Below are 15,487 nucleotides of genomic sequence, written 5' to 3'. Positions count from 1 at the left end.
AAAATATCCAAATAATGGAGAAATATACTTGTTCCCCTCCCCTTAATTTTTAAAACATTCCAATAAGGGGAACATATAATTATTCCCCTCCCCCCCCCCCCCCCCTCTATTATTACTTTCAATCTATTAGAGGAGGATGTTTTATGGTAATATTATCATGATAAATTGCACGATAAGCATATATACATGTAATGTGGTATCACACAGCCAAGGCTTCAAATCAGATACAATAACTAAAGGGTTTTTGGTGTAATTGCATTAATTCCAATCAGTATAAAAAATATACCTTTTGTCTCCACGTTGGATCAATAATAGGGTTAGAGGTGTAATTACGTTGATATTTCCACATATTATAGGTAATGACTTAATGTAATAGACATCTCTATTAGGCAGGTTTTGAACAACTAGACCCACCTTTTGCAGTCAAAACCATCTAAATCCCGCGAGTGAGTTCGGGTCAAGCAAATTCATCGGCTTGTTAGGTTATTTGGATATCACAATTTTTTGATATGATAGACTCACTTTTAATTAGATCTACAACTAAAACCTCTTTTACTTTTTACCACTCATAATATGAACAAAGTTGTTAAACAAGTTACATCACCAAACTTACTAAAGGAGGTTTTAGTTGTGAAAAATAAAAATTTACCTTGCTAACAAAGGTGTTACTATTTATTTATTGTTGGCCTAATTATGTATAGTAGTTTACACCGCTCAAGAATTTCAAGAGGCAATTCTAGAAATAGAAAAGTGTATATATATATATATATATATTTTTTTTTTTTTTGAGAAGAGATAATAAAAAAGATACATATATATATATATATCTAACGTTGGATAAATGAAGGAATCCATTTTCATTGCCGCAATATTTGGTTGTGTTAATACTATTTTTAATTAATAATAATCACTTGCTAGAATAATTTAGTAAGCAGTAAACAGTAAACACCAATAGAAGTGGGACAGAGAGGCAGTTTGGGGTTTGTGTTTGTTCCTCTCTATTTAGGTTGGGTCGGGGGCCAGCTGGGTGTTTTTGTTTGTGCCCTTTCGGTTATCGTCAACACCAAAATATTCTACTGAATAGTGTGAAAAAACAAACACATACCATATATATAAAAAAAAACAAGGTGGTGGTGGTGGGTGCTCTTTTTGAAACTGTTGGGGGCCAAAACCAAAAAGCCATAGCCATGTCCAGGGCTCGAGTCTACGCAGACATCAATGTTCACCGCCCTAGAGATTACTGGGACTACGAGTCTCTTACCGTTCAATGGGGGTAGTATTTCTATTTTTATCATAATTGATAATACCTTATCTTATCCTTTCTTTTTTTTTTTTTTTTTTTTTTTTTTTTTTTGTTTCAAATTAGTTCTCCTTGAATGGGATCTAGGGTTTTTTAGATGTCTTATACCACTATGTCTAGGATTAGCTTTTTTTTTTTTTTTTTTTTTTTTTTTTTTTTGTGGAACTAGGAACTCTTTTGGTTTTATGTTTTTAAGGTTTGGTTTTATGGTTTTGAAGTTGTAACAAAATTTCCATACGTAGAAGAGAGAGAAGGAACCTTGGGTTTTTTGGTAGGTTTTTTTTTTTTTTTTTTTTTTTTTTTGACATGTTGAAATTATGGTTTAAATGGCCATTAGGTTACTTTTAGTCATAGGATATAGATGAAGGTTATGTGGATTGGGAACTTCCCATGTTTTTTTTTTTTTTTGGATTGTCGGGTTAGATGTGATGAATCTAGCTGGGAATTTTCGCTTTTGTGATTGAAATGCTGATTACATAGATTAATTATTTGTTCTGGTATACTCATGGAAGTGGACAGAAATTTGAGGTTTCCTTTTTTTGTCATAGGTTAAATCTTTAAATGTGGAAGTTACAATGGTACTCAGTTTTAATCACGAAGTGGCTCTTGGTCTCTCGTTTGGCTGATTAGTTGAAATGTTGAAATTAATCTTGGGAATAGAATTTATTTATAGGATAGATATCTGGGTATGTCAGAATCTGCATAAATAGTGAAAAAAAAAGAGAGTAAGAAATAAACCATTTTTTTGTGATGTTACTCTTATAGATTGTTGTCGGAGCCACCACCATGTCTACTGTTTTATATAAGATAACCTTAGATTGAAGCAGGGTTGATGGAATTAATGCGGAATTGTTCTCCCTTAAACCATGGGTCTTTTCTCCTGTATAATTAATGTTGAGTTTATGAGATTTACATTTCTTTTTCAAATGTACATTTCCTAAAATTTTTATTTCACATTGTTTGTACTTAGTGAACAAGATGACTATGAGGTTGTTCGGAAAATTGGAAGGGGAAAATACAGTGAAGTGTTTGAGGGTATAAATGTTACCAACAATGAGAAATGCGTTATCAAGATCCTTAAACCTGTCAAGAAAAAGAAGGTGAGTAATCTTCTGCATTGTCCTTATACAACAGGATGCATCCAGAAACTTGCAATGTATGATTTATGATGAGAATATTATGCCTGTGGGTGCGGCGTTGGTCACGATTTCATGTCGTTTCGAACTTAATCCCCAATTGTTGTCATCTGATAACTTATGAGTGTTGAACCATAAAGTAGCATGATTATTTGTTAATATTAATTCTTGCATTTTTCTTTACACCTTGGTGAAACTGATGTTTCACGTTTAATGCTACTGTCTGTTACAAAGCTCTGGATAAAAATATATATATATTTATATATATATTTTAAATATTTATTTTTTTAAAAAAGGGTGTTCTACATTTTTTCTGAAGATTTGTATTGACAAATTCATGGTTAATGCATCATAAAAAAGCCATGCTGTATGATTTCTCATCTTTTAGTGATTGTGCTACGTTATGCTTGTATTATGCTACACTTTGGTCACTATGGAAGAGGAATTACATTTGTAGTACATGAGATTAGAAATCAAAATTACTAATTATATTTGAGTTTTTCTGAGGCTCTTAACTTTGATTTTGTTAATTCTAGTTGAAGCATATGAAAGTTTAATCATTCCTGTTTTGTCACAATTCACAATTTAGAATCTAAATTTAGTATCTTCATTAGTGCAAGTTTAAGATAGAATCGAATGGAGGAAAAGACAGAATGACTTTGGTCAATAAAGAAGTAATAGAGAGTATAGGTGAATTTAGGGGTTTGGAAGTTCTCTCTACAGGTTATGTAGCTGTTTCCATAAGTTGATGTTTTACTTCAAAATCTTCCCTTCCATATCTGCTTGCTTAGGATGTACAGTTGCACTGCAAATGTTATATAGGTGAATTTGTTTGTTATCAGCTTGTTAATTGTGTGATTTTTTTATGCACATTAATGTAATGTGTCTTGCTACCCTGCAGATAAAGAGGGAGATTAAAATCCTGCAGAATCTTTGTGGAGGCCCAAATATTGTGAAGCTGCTTGATATTGTTAGAGATCAGCATTCAAAGACTCCTAGCTTGATTTTTGAATGTGTGAACAGTACAGATTTCAAAGTTCTGTACCCCACGCTGACTGATTATGACATACGTTACTATATATACGAGCTTCTCAAGGTTTTTCATCTGATCATGTTGCAAATTACTGGCTTCCAAGACTCTTTTTTTAAACTCTAGAGAATTGTGCTTGACTCTGATATCCTGCAGAATAACTATTAATTGTTGATTAATTAGGTAAAATGCATAACAAACAAATAAATTGTTCAATATGAAAATTTTATTAATTGCTACTTTTAAGTGAAGTAGAAGGCTTCTCTTTACCAGAATTGGTACATGTGAGTTATTGTTCATCAAACATTTTTCACCTGAATGTTTTTATTATTTTATTATTTTTATAAGTATTTTTCACCTGAATGTTATGCTAGATGGCCATGTCATGCATTGTGGTCGGAAGCCCCCCCCCCTCTCTCTCTCTCTCTCTCTCTCTCTCTCTTGATAATTATATGGCTTGTGTCACTTTGCCTCTCATTTCCTATATAAGAAAAAGTTTACCTCCAAACCGGCTTGGAGAAAAGTTTCTCCAACCCACTATGTGGCAGTTAAAGGACCTTCCATGTGTACTTGCAATCACATGACTTTTTTAATGAGTCATGTGACTTGTTTAAAACAATACACGTGGATGGTCTTATGAATCATCACATAGTAGGTTGGAGGAAAACTTTGTCCTTTTCGTTTATTGGTAATAATTTTTTGATTATTATGTTGAAGAGGCCAAGTTTCAAAGGTGTAGTTGATGTAGCATTGCATGCTTAACTAACTCAAGTCATCTATAAGTGCAGGCATTGGATTATTGCCATTCGCAAGGCATTATGCATCGAGATGTCAAGCCTCACAATGTAATGATTGACCATGAGTTGCGAAAACTTCGATTGATTGATTGGGGTCTTGCTGAATTCTACCATCCTAGTAAAGAATACAATGTTCGAGTAGCTTCAAGGTGAGCCTACGTGGATTTGACAAACTCTTTAACCAACCAATGTAATTGTTACTTATTTTTATTTATGCAGCTCTTAATCACATATTTATGTGTTTGATTAACTAATGAGTTTGACAAGATTCTCATCCTTGTATAATATGGCCCATAAAAGCTATTTATATGATATCAAGTATGAATTTATGTATGTTGTGGTTAGGGGCTTAAGAAGAGGCACGTAGCAAGAATGCTGGATTGCCTCTTTTATTTATTTATTATTACCTTGGCTACACAGTCTTTGATGGTTTCATTAGTTCCAAAATTTATGTCTTGTCTAGTTTGGTCAGCAACAAGAACCATTGAAGGATATGGATTATCTATTTCTATTGGACCGTCTTTTAAAGTAAATTAGCGAATAAATACTTGAGACTACTTAGAAAGTATAGAAAACCTGCCTAGACCCTTACAAACTTCAGGGGAACTCTAGACTGAGCTTAATTTCGGGTAATACATCTAAATTGTCCAGAATTAGAAATTTGTGCAATTCCAGAAAGTTACCATTCTTCCAGTTCTAGAGGCTTCTGTTTGGTAAAAATGCGTGTGTGTGTGTTTTATTATGTTTTTGTTTTTGTTTGTTTTGTTTTATTTTTATTATGCCATATTCATTCTTCCCTGAATTGATCTTCAATCCTAATCATGGTTCATGGTTATCAAAATTGTGATCTAGATCATAGGATCGAATGATCAGGATTGGTGTAGTCATAAACACAGTACAGTGAAAGTGAGATTTGGACGATTGTTCTGCTAGGAATGTTTTTGGCCTTTTTTTTTGTCCTTTGAGCCTTTTGAATTAACAGGCTTGACCTTTACACTTCATTTGGTAGTTCATAAAGGAATGATTTGGAATGGAATGAGTAAATTATAAAGGAGTGATTAAAATTGTAATAAGAGACCAGGAAAAACTCCTTTCATTTGTGAACGTAATGGTGTTGGAACTTTGAATTTTGGAAAAAAAAAAAAATTTGTTATTTGCTTGTGTATTTGTAATTTGGAACATTATGTATGTTTGTGAACTTCTTGTTGCCATAGTGAAAGGGGTTGGATTTGGAAACATGAACATTGTTGGACTTTTGAAGTTCTAAAACTTTGTTCTGTGCTCGTGTATTGATGATATGGTATGTAGTAGTTATTAGCTTGTGAGTAATTTGTGCTGAGAAATATAAAATATTTCTTTAGTTAGTAGGGATGTAGGGCATGGAAGTTGCATTATGTCAAATTTAAGTATTTTAATGATTATTTAACATAGATCATCATTACTTGTGAATTTTCACCTTATTTTATAATCGAAATAGAATCTTATAAATTATAATCCTATGATTTAATTCACGACTCTTTCACCAATCCAAAGTAGGATTCTGATTTGTTAGTAAGATTTTGATTTTAACGTTTGTGATCCAAATACCACCTCAAAGCAAAATAAGATGTGTCAGTCATTCTCTAATTGAACCTCATGCCCCATTTGTAGCATTGGCATATAGAAGATAAAGTAGGGAACGTTGCTCAACCCTAGCCATTTTCATCATGTCATGCATGTTGTGCCAATCATTGTTTGATTTTTATGTTGATTATGTTGCACCAAATTTTTTAACTTGCTACAATTTTGTTTCCCTTTATACCCATCTTGATCTTCAGCCAAATTTTGATTTTTGCTTGAATCAAACTCGAAAGAAAAATGTTAGGCATCATTATCTTGTTAGAAGGTGATTTGGGGTCCCCTTCAAGTTTATATAATACATGGATGTTCTTAGCATCTTAATTCTGATTACTTAATAGAGAATTTTTTATTGGTTAGTTACACATGCACCTGGTGAATCTTTAACCCCCAACCTCACTCTTCACCTTGCTTTTACAAGGGAAGGAGGTGCCATTTTAGCTAGAGCTCATTGGCTCACCAATTGGAGATGTTGATCAGTTTATCGTTAAAATTTTGTGCCCTCAACTATCAAAGTTAACTAGAACGTTAGTATTGTTCTATGAGATGAGTGTCCTAGGATGGTTCATGGTTTTATATTTAAATAGTCTTGATCTTTTGATATGTGAATCATGCACATTCAGTATCACTTGTGCAGAAAGTTGACAAATTTAGCCATTGTGTTTTCAGGTATTTTAAGGGGCCTGAACTACTTGTTGACTTACAAGACTATGACTATTCATTGGACATGTGGAGCCTGGGCTGTATGTTTGCAGGAATGGTAATAGTTATGCTGGAACTGTGTATTCCATTTAGCATGTTATAGTTGGTTGAAAGGTCCATGATATATTCATTGTCATCCATGATGATATTCCTTGTGGGTTGTTTTTTTCTCCTGCAGATTTTTCGGAAGGAGCCATTCTTTTATGGTCATGACAATCATGACCAGCTTGTCAAAATTGCCAAGGTAATTTTGGTACTTTCCCTGGAATTTTAAATGTATGAGGAATCATTTACATTACCATGTAAATTTGGTTTGTCCATCATTGTACCTCAAGAAGTGCCTTAAATACTTTTTATTTTCACCTGTAGTGTAAGTAACACCATGGGTTGACCATATGCCTTGGCTTAAACATTTGATGGAAACTGGGTGTTTGAATGAGTTGCGCCTTGCTATTACAGGGGTCTAGGTTTTCCTTAAAGCTGCTGCTAATCAAGGTGCAGAGCTTTGACAGCTATGCTCTTCTGATACTTAAGCTGTGGCTTACTAGGTTGCTGCTTTAGGTGCAACCATGAAGATTAACCAAAGTTTAATGGTTGCTGTGTTGAGTGAACTGTAGCCTATTTTATGATTCATAAGTCAACATGCTAACTGCTTTCAATTTGTGGGCTGAAGCCTAGAAGCATGGGGATACATGCATTTAAGTCAAGATGATGCAGCCTGTAAAGTTCCATTAGGACATCCAAGCAATGATTTAAATTTCATGTGTCCTGGATAAGCTGAACCAATTACCTCAAGTACATATCCTGTCTCATGTTTGAGATAGGAGAAGCTCTCACACAATATAGGATCTGTGGGATCTAATCAATTCATGTTCCTTTACACCTTCACAAATTTTCTGCTCCTGTACCATGCATGCTGAAATTCTTGAAGGGTGTTTTGGATTTGAGGATTTAAAATCAAGGGGTATGAAAAAAAATTCCTAGTACAGATTGCATGATATAAATTTAACAACACATGAGATGTGAACTTGAAAGATTTTACTCAAAACAAAAACACTTGTGATATGATGGATTTGAAATGACGCTAGTTATTTGAAATCCACATATTAATAAAGTTCAAATCCCTTTACAAATTTCGTCAATAGAAAAAGAAAATTGTTATTCATATCCCATTCAAGTCATTTAAATTTGATATTGAAATTCAAATTATTCTCTTTAAATTCATTTATCCAAACAAACCACAAGGGTTTTCTTGATAGCAATCAAATAAATTTCCACAATAATTGCTTGTTAGTTCATGCAAGAAATAGAAACTTGGAATATTCTTCTAATTTGAAAACCCTGACTGTTGTCAATATCAACGTCACATGGTTGGAGTTGCATTGAATCATTTTTGACATGCAAAATATGTAATGCTGAGCTGCAATATTATATCAGCAGGTTAGAAGGTAGAACATAGTTTTTATTTATTTATTTTTGGTAAGTTACTTAATGGGTCTTGAACCCACGAGCTCACTCTCCAACTAGAATTTATAAGGGGAGGAGGTGCCAGATGAGTTAGAGCTTAGTGGTTTAGAATATGATATTTGTACAAATATGAAAATTTTATGCTGGTTGAATAGAAGCAGGATCAATTTGAAAAGAAGAATAATAATTTTTTATAAGCACTGATGTTAAGGTTTCATGAACTGCAAAGAACAATAGATTAATGAGAAATCAATTGTAAATGCTTCAATGATTTATAATCTTCTTCTTCAGGTTCTTGGGACAGATGAGTTGAATGCGTATCTTAACAAATATCAACTAGTGCTTGATGCACAGCTTGATGCTCTTGTTGGGAGGTATGCCTAACCCACTTGCGAATTCTTTGCCTCTCAAACATGCAAATCATTATAAAACTTAAACAAAGATTGTGATTTAGGAGTGACCATTTGCAATTGTACAATGGTGGAAAATCAATCTATAGGCTTGGGATGGGTTTGGGGGTTTAAATCTAATTGTTGAAAAAACCCAAGGCTTCAGCCTTTCTCCATATCATAAGGATGCAATTTTCCAGCTTCTTATCCCTTTTCTAAACAATTTTTTTTTTTTTTTTTTTTTTTTTCTAAACAATTCTTCTTGGGACAATTATAGGTTTACATGTAAAGTGTACACTATTGTACACATTTGCATGAACAGTGTGCAATATTGTCTACAATGTAAAGTGTACATGCACAGTAAATGCAAAAAATTAATTTTCCTCCTTCTTGAATGAATAAAATCATATTTCTTTGGCATGATACTCATATATGGTATGCTCTATTTATTTTAATCTACTGCAGGCACAGCAGGAAACCATGGTCCAGGTTTATTAATACAGATAATCAGCATCTAGTCTCCCCAGAGGTCATTTACATTAAAATTCAGAAAACCATTAGATTGACCTTGGCTTAGTTTGTTATGAGTAATCTTTTTAACATCAGTCTTGTTTCTTTTTTGTTTATTTGTGTGACATGCATTGCAGGCCATTGATTTCCTAGATAAACTCCTTCGGTATGATCACCAAGATAGGCTTACAGCGAAAGAAGCAATGGTATTCTTTTCTATTTTTGCTCTCTCTCTCTCTCTCTCTCTCTCTCTCTCTCATGTGTCAGTGAAGAACAGAAAATAAAATAAACCTAGGTATATTTGGAATCAGCACCAAGAGAAAACAAAACATAGGAATCAGCACTTGGGTTTGCTTGGAATCAGCACAAAGAAATTGAAGGAAGAACCTCAAACAATAAGTTTTATCACTCAAGCAAATTGTAGAATTATACTGAACCGGATGTTCTATTAATAGAGTTCCAAACTTGCTCCTGGGCAGTGAATGGTCCTGGATTGCGCAGCAATTGGTTCTGGAGGGTGAAATTAGTTGTCTGTAGGTTTTATTGACTAAAAGTGAGTCCAAAGGGCTCTTCTTTATAAAGGTTCCCTGCGTTATCAAAAAATAAATAAATAATATAGTTCCAATCTTACTATCCTAGTAAGAAAAGGAATCAATTCTGCATATAGGATAAGAAAGCTTATTGTTGTTGGTCATTGCTTCTCAATGATTTCTAGTCAGTACAAGTTTGTGATTTTATTTATTTTCATGAGTTCTCTAGCATTAAGGATATGAAATCTTATTGTTGTCGGTCATGGCTTCTTAATGACTTTTGAATATGCTGTCTAGTCTTTTATGTCTGGCCCTGAATCTAGCAAATTTGTTTGATCAGTTTTGAGTACCCAGCCTAGATGTATTCTGTTACCAGGCCATACTTTCCCATCGTCGCCTGGTTCACTGCCTCCTGTATTCCTTTGTGCCCTCAATAGACTTCTAGTATTACAATTGTGGACTCTCTGGATTACTCTTTATGCTTGAGATCAAGGATTTTTAAGCTCTACCTTCTCTTTCCTCTGCCCCCATCTACCTCTTACGATCCTGCTTAAGTTCAACAATATGCTTTATATTATTTTGTTAAATTAAAATTTACAGAATCTAAACCCTAGGAGGAAGGTTGGTGGGTCCTTTGGTTCCAGTTGTCCTAAAATCTGGTCCAAAGGAAAATGGTTTCAATTTGTTTTTTAAATACCATTCTCTTGGAAATAGGTTGCAGATAGGAGGGTTTTTTTTTTTGTGGGGGAGTTTAGACAGTGTAGGCCAGTGTATTAAAATTGACAGGTTTTTTGTTTTTTTGTGTGTGTGTGTGTCCCAACTGAAATCCCCAGTTGAAACAAAATACTCTTCTTAAGTTCAACCTTTACTTTTCTTGATTTCAGTTTTATTCCAGGTGCTGTCTAGCATTATTACCAGTATTCTAAATTCATTTATTTGTATTTCAGGCTCATCCATATTTCCTCCAGGTGAGAAGTGCAGAGAACAGCAGGATGCGGACACAGTAATTGTAGCCTCATATTGAGTTCCTTTTTAAGCAGACTCGTATTCCATTCTGGCCATTTGTATGTGTTTTAGCTCGTGTATGGTTTATAACATGACAAATACCTCACTAGATTTGGTGATTGGCCAGGCACAGATATCTTGTTTGCTGGTATTCTTTAACTTGAACTTTTGACTGTATATTGTACTCTTAGCTCATAATTTTTGTATGAAGTTTCCACGACTTTGGATATTTGCTGTTTTTAGTAGAATTGGTACTTTAAATGTTTGTTTTTCTCTCTCCTTTATTTCCAGCTGAGTTTCTACCATGACATCCTAGATAAATAGCCATGGATGATTCCTCAGTTGTTACGATCTAGTGTTAGGCTCAACAGTTTGTGCTTGGCGTTTTAGTTGTTTGTGGGTTCATTGCCTTCGTCCTCTGCATTTTTCTCTCTGAAATCCACTTGGCTGTTATACTGCCCCAAGGCCCCCAACCAACAATTTAGTTCCTTAACTATGTTTTAGTGTATCTGACTGGAAAAAAGAGTTGGGATATCATGGTTATTGAACGGTTGAGAACCCTTTATTTTTGCAGGTTTTAGATAACCAATTCTGCCATGGATTAGTGGAAGAATTTAAGTGGTTTGCAATTTTAGACGAGACATTTTCTCGGGTCGAACACTGTTCCCTATTGCTCAGTCCACTGACGTCTTGTATACCTTTTTTCAGCCAAATAAACTTGCGGAGCAATTTTGTTGCTTGGCTAACGCATACCCATCGCTTTAACGTTGCAGAGCAATGAGTATTGTCCCGAAACTATATAATTAGGGCCTAATAACAGATTAAAATCAGTGACTTCTTGATTTTCTCATCCACAATAAGAAACCATTAATGGGCCATCGTGCCTAAATGAGTACACATGCAAACAGTGGGCATAATACAATGCAGTAATCTTGCCAATGAAAATTAAAAAAAAAAAAAAAAAATTTTGAGAAAAGAAATCTTACTTAGAAGTCAGAACTTTGAAGTCTCTTCTTTCTCATATAAGAATGTGTGAAGGATGAGGTTTTGGGTTTAAAATCTAGTGTATTAAGTGTAAGCCTCTTAAATAAATAAAGGAAAAAAATAAAAAATTCAATGAAGTAATCCAGGGAATAACTAAGTAATTAAGAGCCCACGCACATGCTAGTTCAAGGCGTGCATTATTGATTATACCAATGGATTTGTTAGGAGATGGCAGCAGTATTGACTAGACAAGTTTCAATTCAAGGACCACTGATAGAATCATAGAAAAACATAAAAAGATTCTAATAAGAAATTACGGCAAAGGCATCATCAATAATTAGTACAAAATACTCCACACACTGTTCCTTTTTTGGGTAAGTTCCACAAATACTTTCAAGCTAATTAATACAGAACTAAATATGAGTGCAAAGCTTCATTTCTCATATCTAATTGTTACTTAATTTAAAGGTTATGAAAAGCAATCCTTTCAGAGCTTCCCCCCACAAGTCTGGAGAGATTGTTTTGCATAAGCTGTAAACTTAACAACAAAGAAGACATTAGAGATGTGTAGCTTTGTGGCACTCATTTCCACAAGCACTCCTCGATATAACTTCATTTCTTAAGATGAGGGAAACATGCATAAACATCAGATTTGGGGTGTTTTGCCTCAGCATGTTCCCTGCACTTCACCTCTGATGTGGTGCAAATGAATGTCTGCATGCAAACTTTGCACTGCAATCAACACCAACCATGAATCAGAAACCAAAAAATAAAATAAAATAAAATTTCGGATGGAAAAGATGCAAAATGTGCACTCTCTAATTGTAATCACCTTTAAAAGCTTCTTGGTCATCAATGCAACATCAATGAATTCAATACTGTTGTATCAAAATCTTCATGTTGTTAAAGGGATGGGTCTATCCGCTGATTTGTTTGAACAGAATATATAAAATTCAGAACTTATAGTCATCACAATACATGTAATTAAATGTTAAAAGGATCCTGTGCGCAAAGCTAAAGTTTTGTTATGGAGCAAAAGTTGAACTGACATTTTGAGACAACCCAAAGTTATTGGGAATTTATTCCAGAGAATACCAAGAACACCATTACAAAACTTGAACTGATAAATGGTTCAAGCTAAAATCTTGTTATGGAGAAAAAGTTGAACTCACATTTTGAGACAACCTATAGTTATTGGGTATTTATTCCAAAGAATAAAACATTTTGTACAGATCAACTGTCTTATGGCAAGCAAGACCAAGGGTCAGAGACATGTCCTAGGCACTTTATGCCCCTATTCTACTTGCACCTCACAGTTGGAATCCAAATTATTAGAAAGCTCAGGCTGAACCTTAGATCATAATTCATCCAACTATTTCTTAGTCAGCCATAGAGACCTTCTATGGTGCCACGAATCATTTCTTTCTCCTAGAGAGGTTATATGCTTCAACACGGTCAATATTTTTTTTCCCCACAAATATATACAGTATACTTAGTGCTACATCATTTAAAATAAATAATTTGATGTGATAAATTTTCAAATAACTTGGTACCATGTAAACAGTAAACAGATAGATTCATGAATTAGAAAGAAAACGAAGAGAATCTTGATCCAGCTGCAAGTACTTTTTACAAACTCTTAGACCACAATCCTTTTCCCATATGGATTTAGATCCTACCTATTTGCCTTGACATTAAGAGAGTCAATTCTTTGGGAATATTTAATTTTTCACAAATACAACAACAAAAACCAAGCATCCAAGCCATAGTCCCAAGATTTTAGTGTTAATTATGGATTTTCAACAGATCGAACACATTATTCTTTTCCTCTACAAATTTTAATTTCCTCAACTTGAATCAACTCATCCTCCCTCACTAGTGCATTTTACACGTGACCAAACGATCTCAAGCAATATCCCTCATCTAAATTTTTTATTCCTTATTTAAAAAAAAAAATAAAGCTTAAAGTTCTTAGGAGTAATTCCGTTATGAGAAAAACCAAGAAACAATCGGAAACAGGGTTACAAAAATCATAATCAGAAGCCCAATTTTGGTATTAAATTACAATAAATATTGTTTAAGGCTATAAAATCAAGCCCAAGGAATTTACCTGGATAGACATAGCCTTCTTGTTCGACTCAAGCTGACTACCTGCGCAGAGATCAGACAAATTATCAAATAAAAAACCAAGTAAGACAACTTATGATTGCTAAGAAATTATAACAAAATACAAAAGTGTCGGGCTTCTAGTTACTTGGGACCTGGGAATTTTATTCTAAAACCTTCTTCAGTTAAACTGATCTTACTACAACTATGGACTTATACATACATGGTAGTAAAACAAAAGGAACCAGTTATGCTTTTGTTGTTGTCCTCGAAAAAAAACCACAAAAAAAAAAAAAAAAAAAAAACCTTTGTTGCCCTTTTGCTTCTCCGAGTTTCTCTCACGAGCCATCTTGGACTTCTGACCATTGCCTCCACCCATAGTTGCTACTTCTTCTTCTTCTTCTTCTTTGTGATAGGAGAAAAGAGATTCACAGAGCAGAAGCTAAACAAAAGTACCCAAATGGGAAAGAAAGAAGAAAACTGTCTGTGTTAGAAATAACGAGGAAATTTCCTCAGGGTGATGACGTTTATAGATGAACCCCACAGCCACAGTGGGAGCCAAAAAAGACTAAAGAGAGCAAAATGAAAATCAATATGAAAAAGATAATGGTCTTGGAACGAGACACGTGTAAACTGACGTTGGCGTTTTTTTTTTTTTTTTTTTTAAATCCAAAATTTTTTGTAATTTTAAAATACCCTTATTAGTGAATGTAACTTTATTTAGAAACAAATTCACAAATGTTAAATAACAAATTTTATTTTGAATTCGAAAAGATAACCCCTAAAATTTAGGATTTTTTTTTTCCTTCAAGTTTAAAAAAGAAATTACAGTTACTATTTATCTCTAAATTTTATCATTTTTATTTGTTTGAAAAAAATATTCTAAATTATAATAGAAGTAAATTATTAATCTTTACCAAAAAAATAGAAGAGTTTTTGAGCACTTGTAAACCGTGCTTAGAGGCTAGTGACATCATAATGGGATGGCCGAGAATTAAGCTTCACATTTTTGCTTCAAAAGGACAAAATCATATTGTCTAAATTATTAATTAACCTTCTAAACTTTGATGTAATTTCAATTCAGATAACTTTTTCTTTTTAAATGATGGGCTCAGGAGATAACTTCCTCACCCCCCCATTTTCTCTCCACTCCTAATCAAACACTATTCTTCCCATTTTTCTCTTTCCTTTATTTTCTCTCCTCACTTCACATCAATCAAAGGACCCTTAAATTTCAATATGAACTTTTTGTCCAATTCACACCGTTAAGTCCATCAAATGACATTGTTTTGAAAAGTAAAAAAAGATACTAAAACTAATTATGAGATTGGACAAATTATGAACGGAATGACTAAATTAAAAATATATCAAAGTTAAAGACTGGAATAAAAAAAGCAAAAAAAAACTTAAAAAGACTAAATTTAAGGGTCAAAATTAAAGGGTTTAAATTATAATTTAACCAATAATATTTTAATTTTTATAAATTTTAGGGTGAAACTTAGGTACTTTTATATACTTTAAGTTTTTCAGTTAAATTTAAAATTATGATTGCGTCACAACCAATGTTATTTTTGTAATTAAATTCAACACAATCGTGTGTTTTAATTTAATTGAAGAACTTAAAGCACTATTGCCTAAATTTTGTCATAAATCTCATTGGATGAATTTTGTATTCTAGAACTCAATTATATGGTTATAGTGTATACTGTCTATTTGCCCTTTTGTTTTTAAACCAAGTTAAAAAGTCCATTATAATCTATTTCAAAGTGATCCCCTTGAGTCCACCCCGCCCCCCAACTCAAACTCCAAGCTCTTAAAAGGCTTGGGGAGAGAGAGATGCCATTTCGCCAAACAGGTGGGTGGTATCTCATCTTTGGAAAGTAGAAAAACTAAAAGTAAAAAGTTCTTAGTACA

The 15,487-nt window shown here is 33.5% G+C and overlaps 2 protein-coding genes across 2 annotated transcripts; one reads left to right on the top strand and one right to left on the bottom strand.

Annotated features, from left to right (window-relative positions):
• Nucleotides 1-1,012: 1,012 nt before the first annotated feature.
• LOC115971433 (casein kinase II subunit alpha-2) lies at nucleotides 1,013-10,731 on the top strand. Its single transcript, XM_031091356.1, has 10 exons — nucleotides 1,013-1,273; nucleotides 2,271-2,400; nucleotides 3,338-3,532; nucleotides 4,255-4,412; nucleotides 6,550-6,640; nucleotides 6,761-6,826; nucleotides 8,341-8,423; nucleotides 8,904-8,967; nucleotides 9,086-9,154; nucleotides 10,426-10,731. The coding sequence occupies exons 1-10, from the start codon at nucleotides 1,188-1,190 to the stop codon at nucleotides 10,483-10,485; spliced, it is 1,002 nt and encodes a 333-aa protein (XP_030947216.1). The 5' UTR covers nucleotides 1,013-1,187; the 3' UTR covers nucleotides 10,486-10,731.
• A 1,018-nt stretch (nucleotides 10,732-11,749) lies between these two features.
• LOC115972581 (uncharacterized protein At2g23090) lies at nucleotides 11,750-14,099 on the bottom strand. The gene is made up of 3 exons (XM_031092913.1): nucleotides 13,880-14,099; nucleotides 13,578-13,618; nucleotides 11,750-12,199 (listed from the first exon to the last, which is right to left on the bottom strand). The coding sequence occupies exons 1-3, from the start codon at nucleotides 13,950-13,952 to the stop codon at nucleotides 12,080-12,082; spliced, it is 234 nt and encodes a 77-aa protein (XP_030948773.1). The 5' UTR covers nucleotides 13,953-14,099; the 3' UTR covers nucleotides 11,750-12,079.
• Between the last annotated feature and the right edge of the window lie 1,388 nt (nucleotides 14,100-15,487).

The sequence above is a fragment of the Quercus lobata genome, chromosome 12, assembly GCF_001633185.2.
Source record: "Quercus lobata isolate SW786 chromosome 12, ValleyOak3.0 Primary Assembly, whole genome shotgun sequence".
NCBI lineage: Eukaryota > Viridiplantae > Streptophyta > Magnoliopsida > Fagales > Fagaceae > Quercus > Quercus lobata.
This window is presented reverse-complemented; position numbering and strand designations above follow the sequence as displayed.

Bases quoted from the DNA above. Each gene is read 5' to 3' on its own strand.
- LOC115971433 (XM_031091356.1), top strand. From the start codon at position 1,188: ATGTCCAGGGCTCGAGTCTACGCAGACATCAATGTTCACCGCCCTAGA. The intron at 3,533-4,254 runs GTTTTTCATCTG...CTATAAGTGCAG, and splicing joins ATATATACGAGCTTCTCAAG to GCATTGGATTATTGCCATTC. The intron at 8,424-8,903 runs GTATGCCTAACC...AATCTACTGCAG, and splicing joins CTTGATGCTCTTGTTGGGAG to GCACAGCAGGAAACCATGGT.
- LOC115972581 (XM_031092913.1), bottom strand. From the start codon at position 13,952: ATGGGTGGAGGCAATGGTCAGAAGTCCAAGATGGCTCGTGAGAGAAAC. The intron at 13,619-13,879 runs GTTTTTTTTTTT...ATCTCTGCGCAG, and splicing joins GAAGCAAAAGGGCAACAAAG to GTAGTCAGCTTGAGTCGAAC. The intron at 12,200-13,577 runs GTAAATTCCTTG...TGTTGATTGCAG, and splicing joins AGAAGGCTATGTCTATCCAG to TGCAAAGTTTGCATGCAGAC.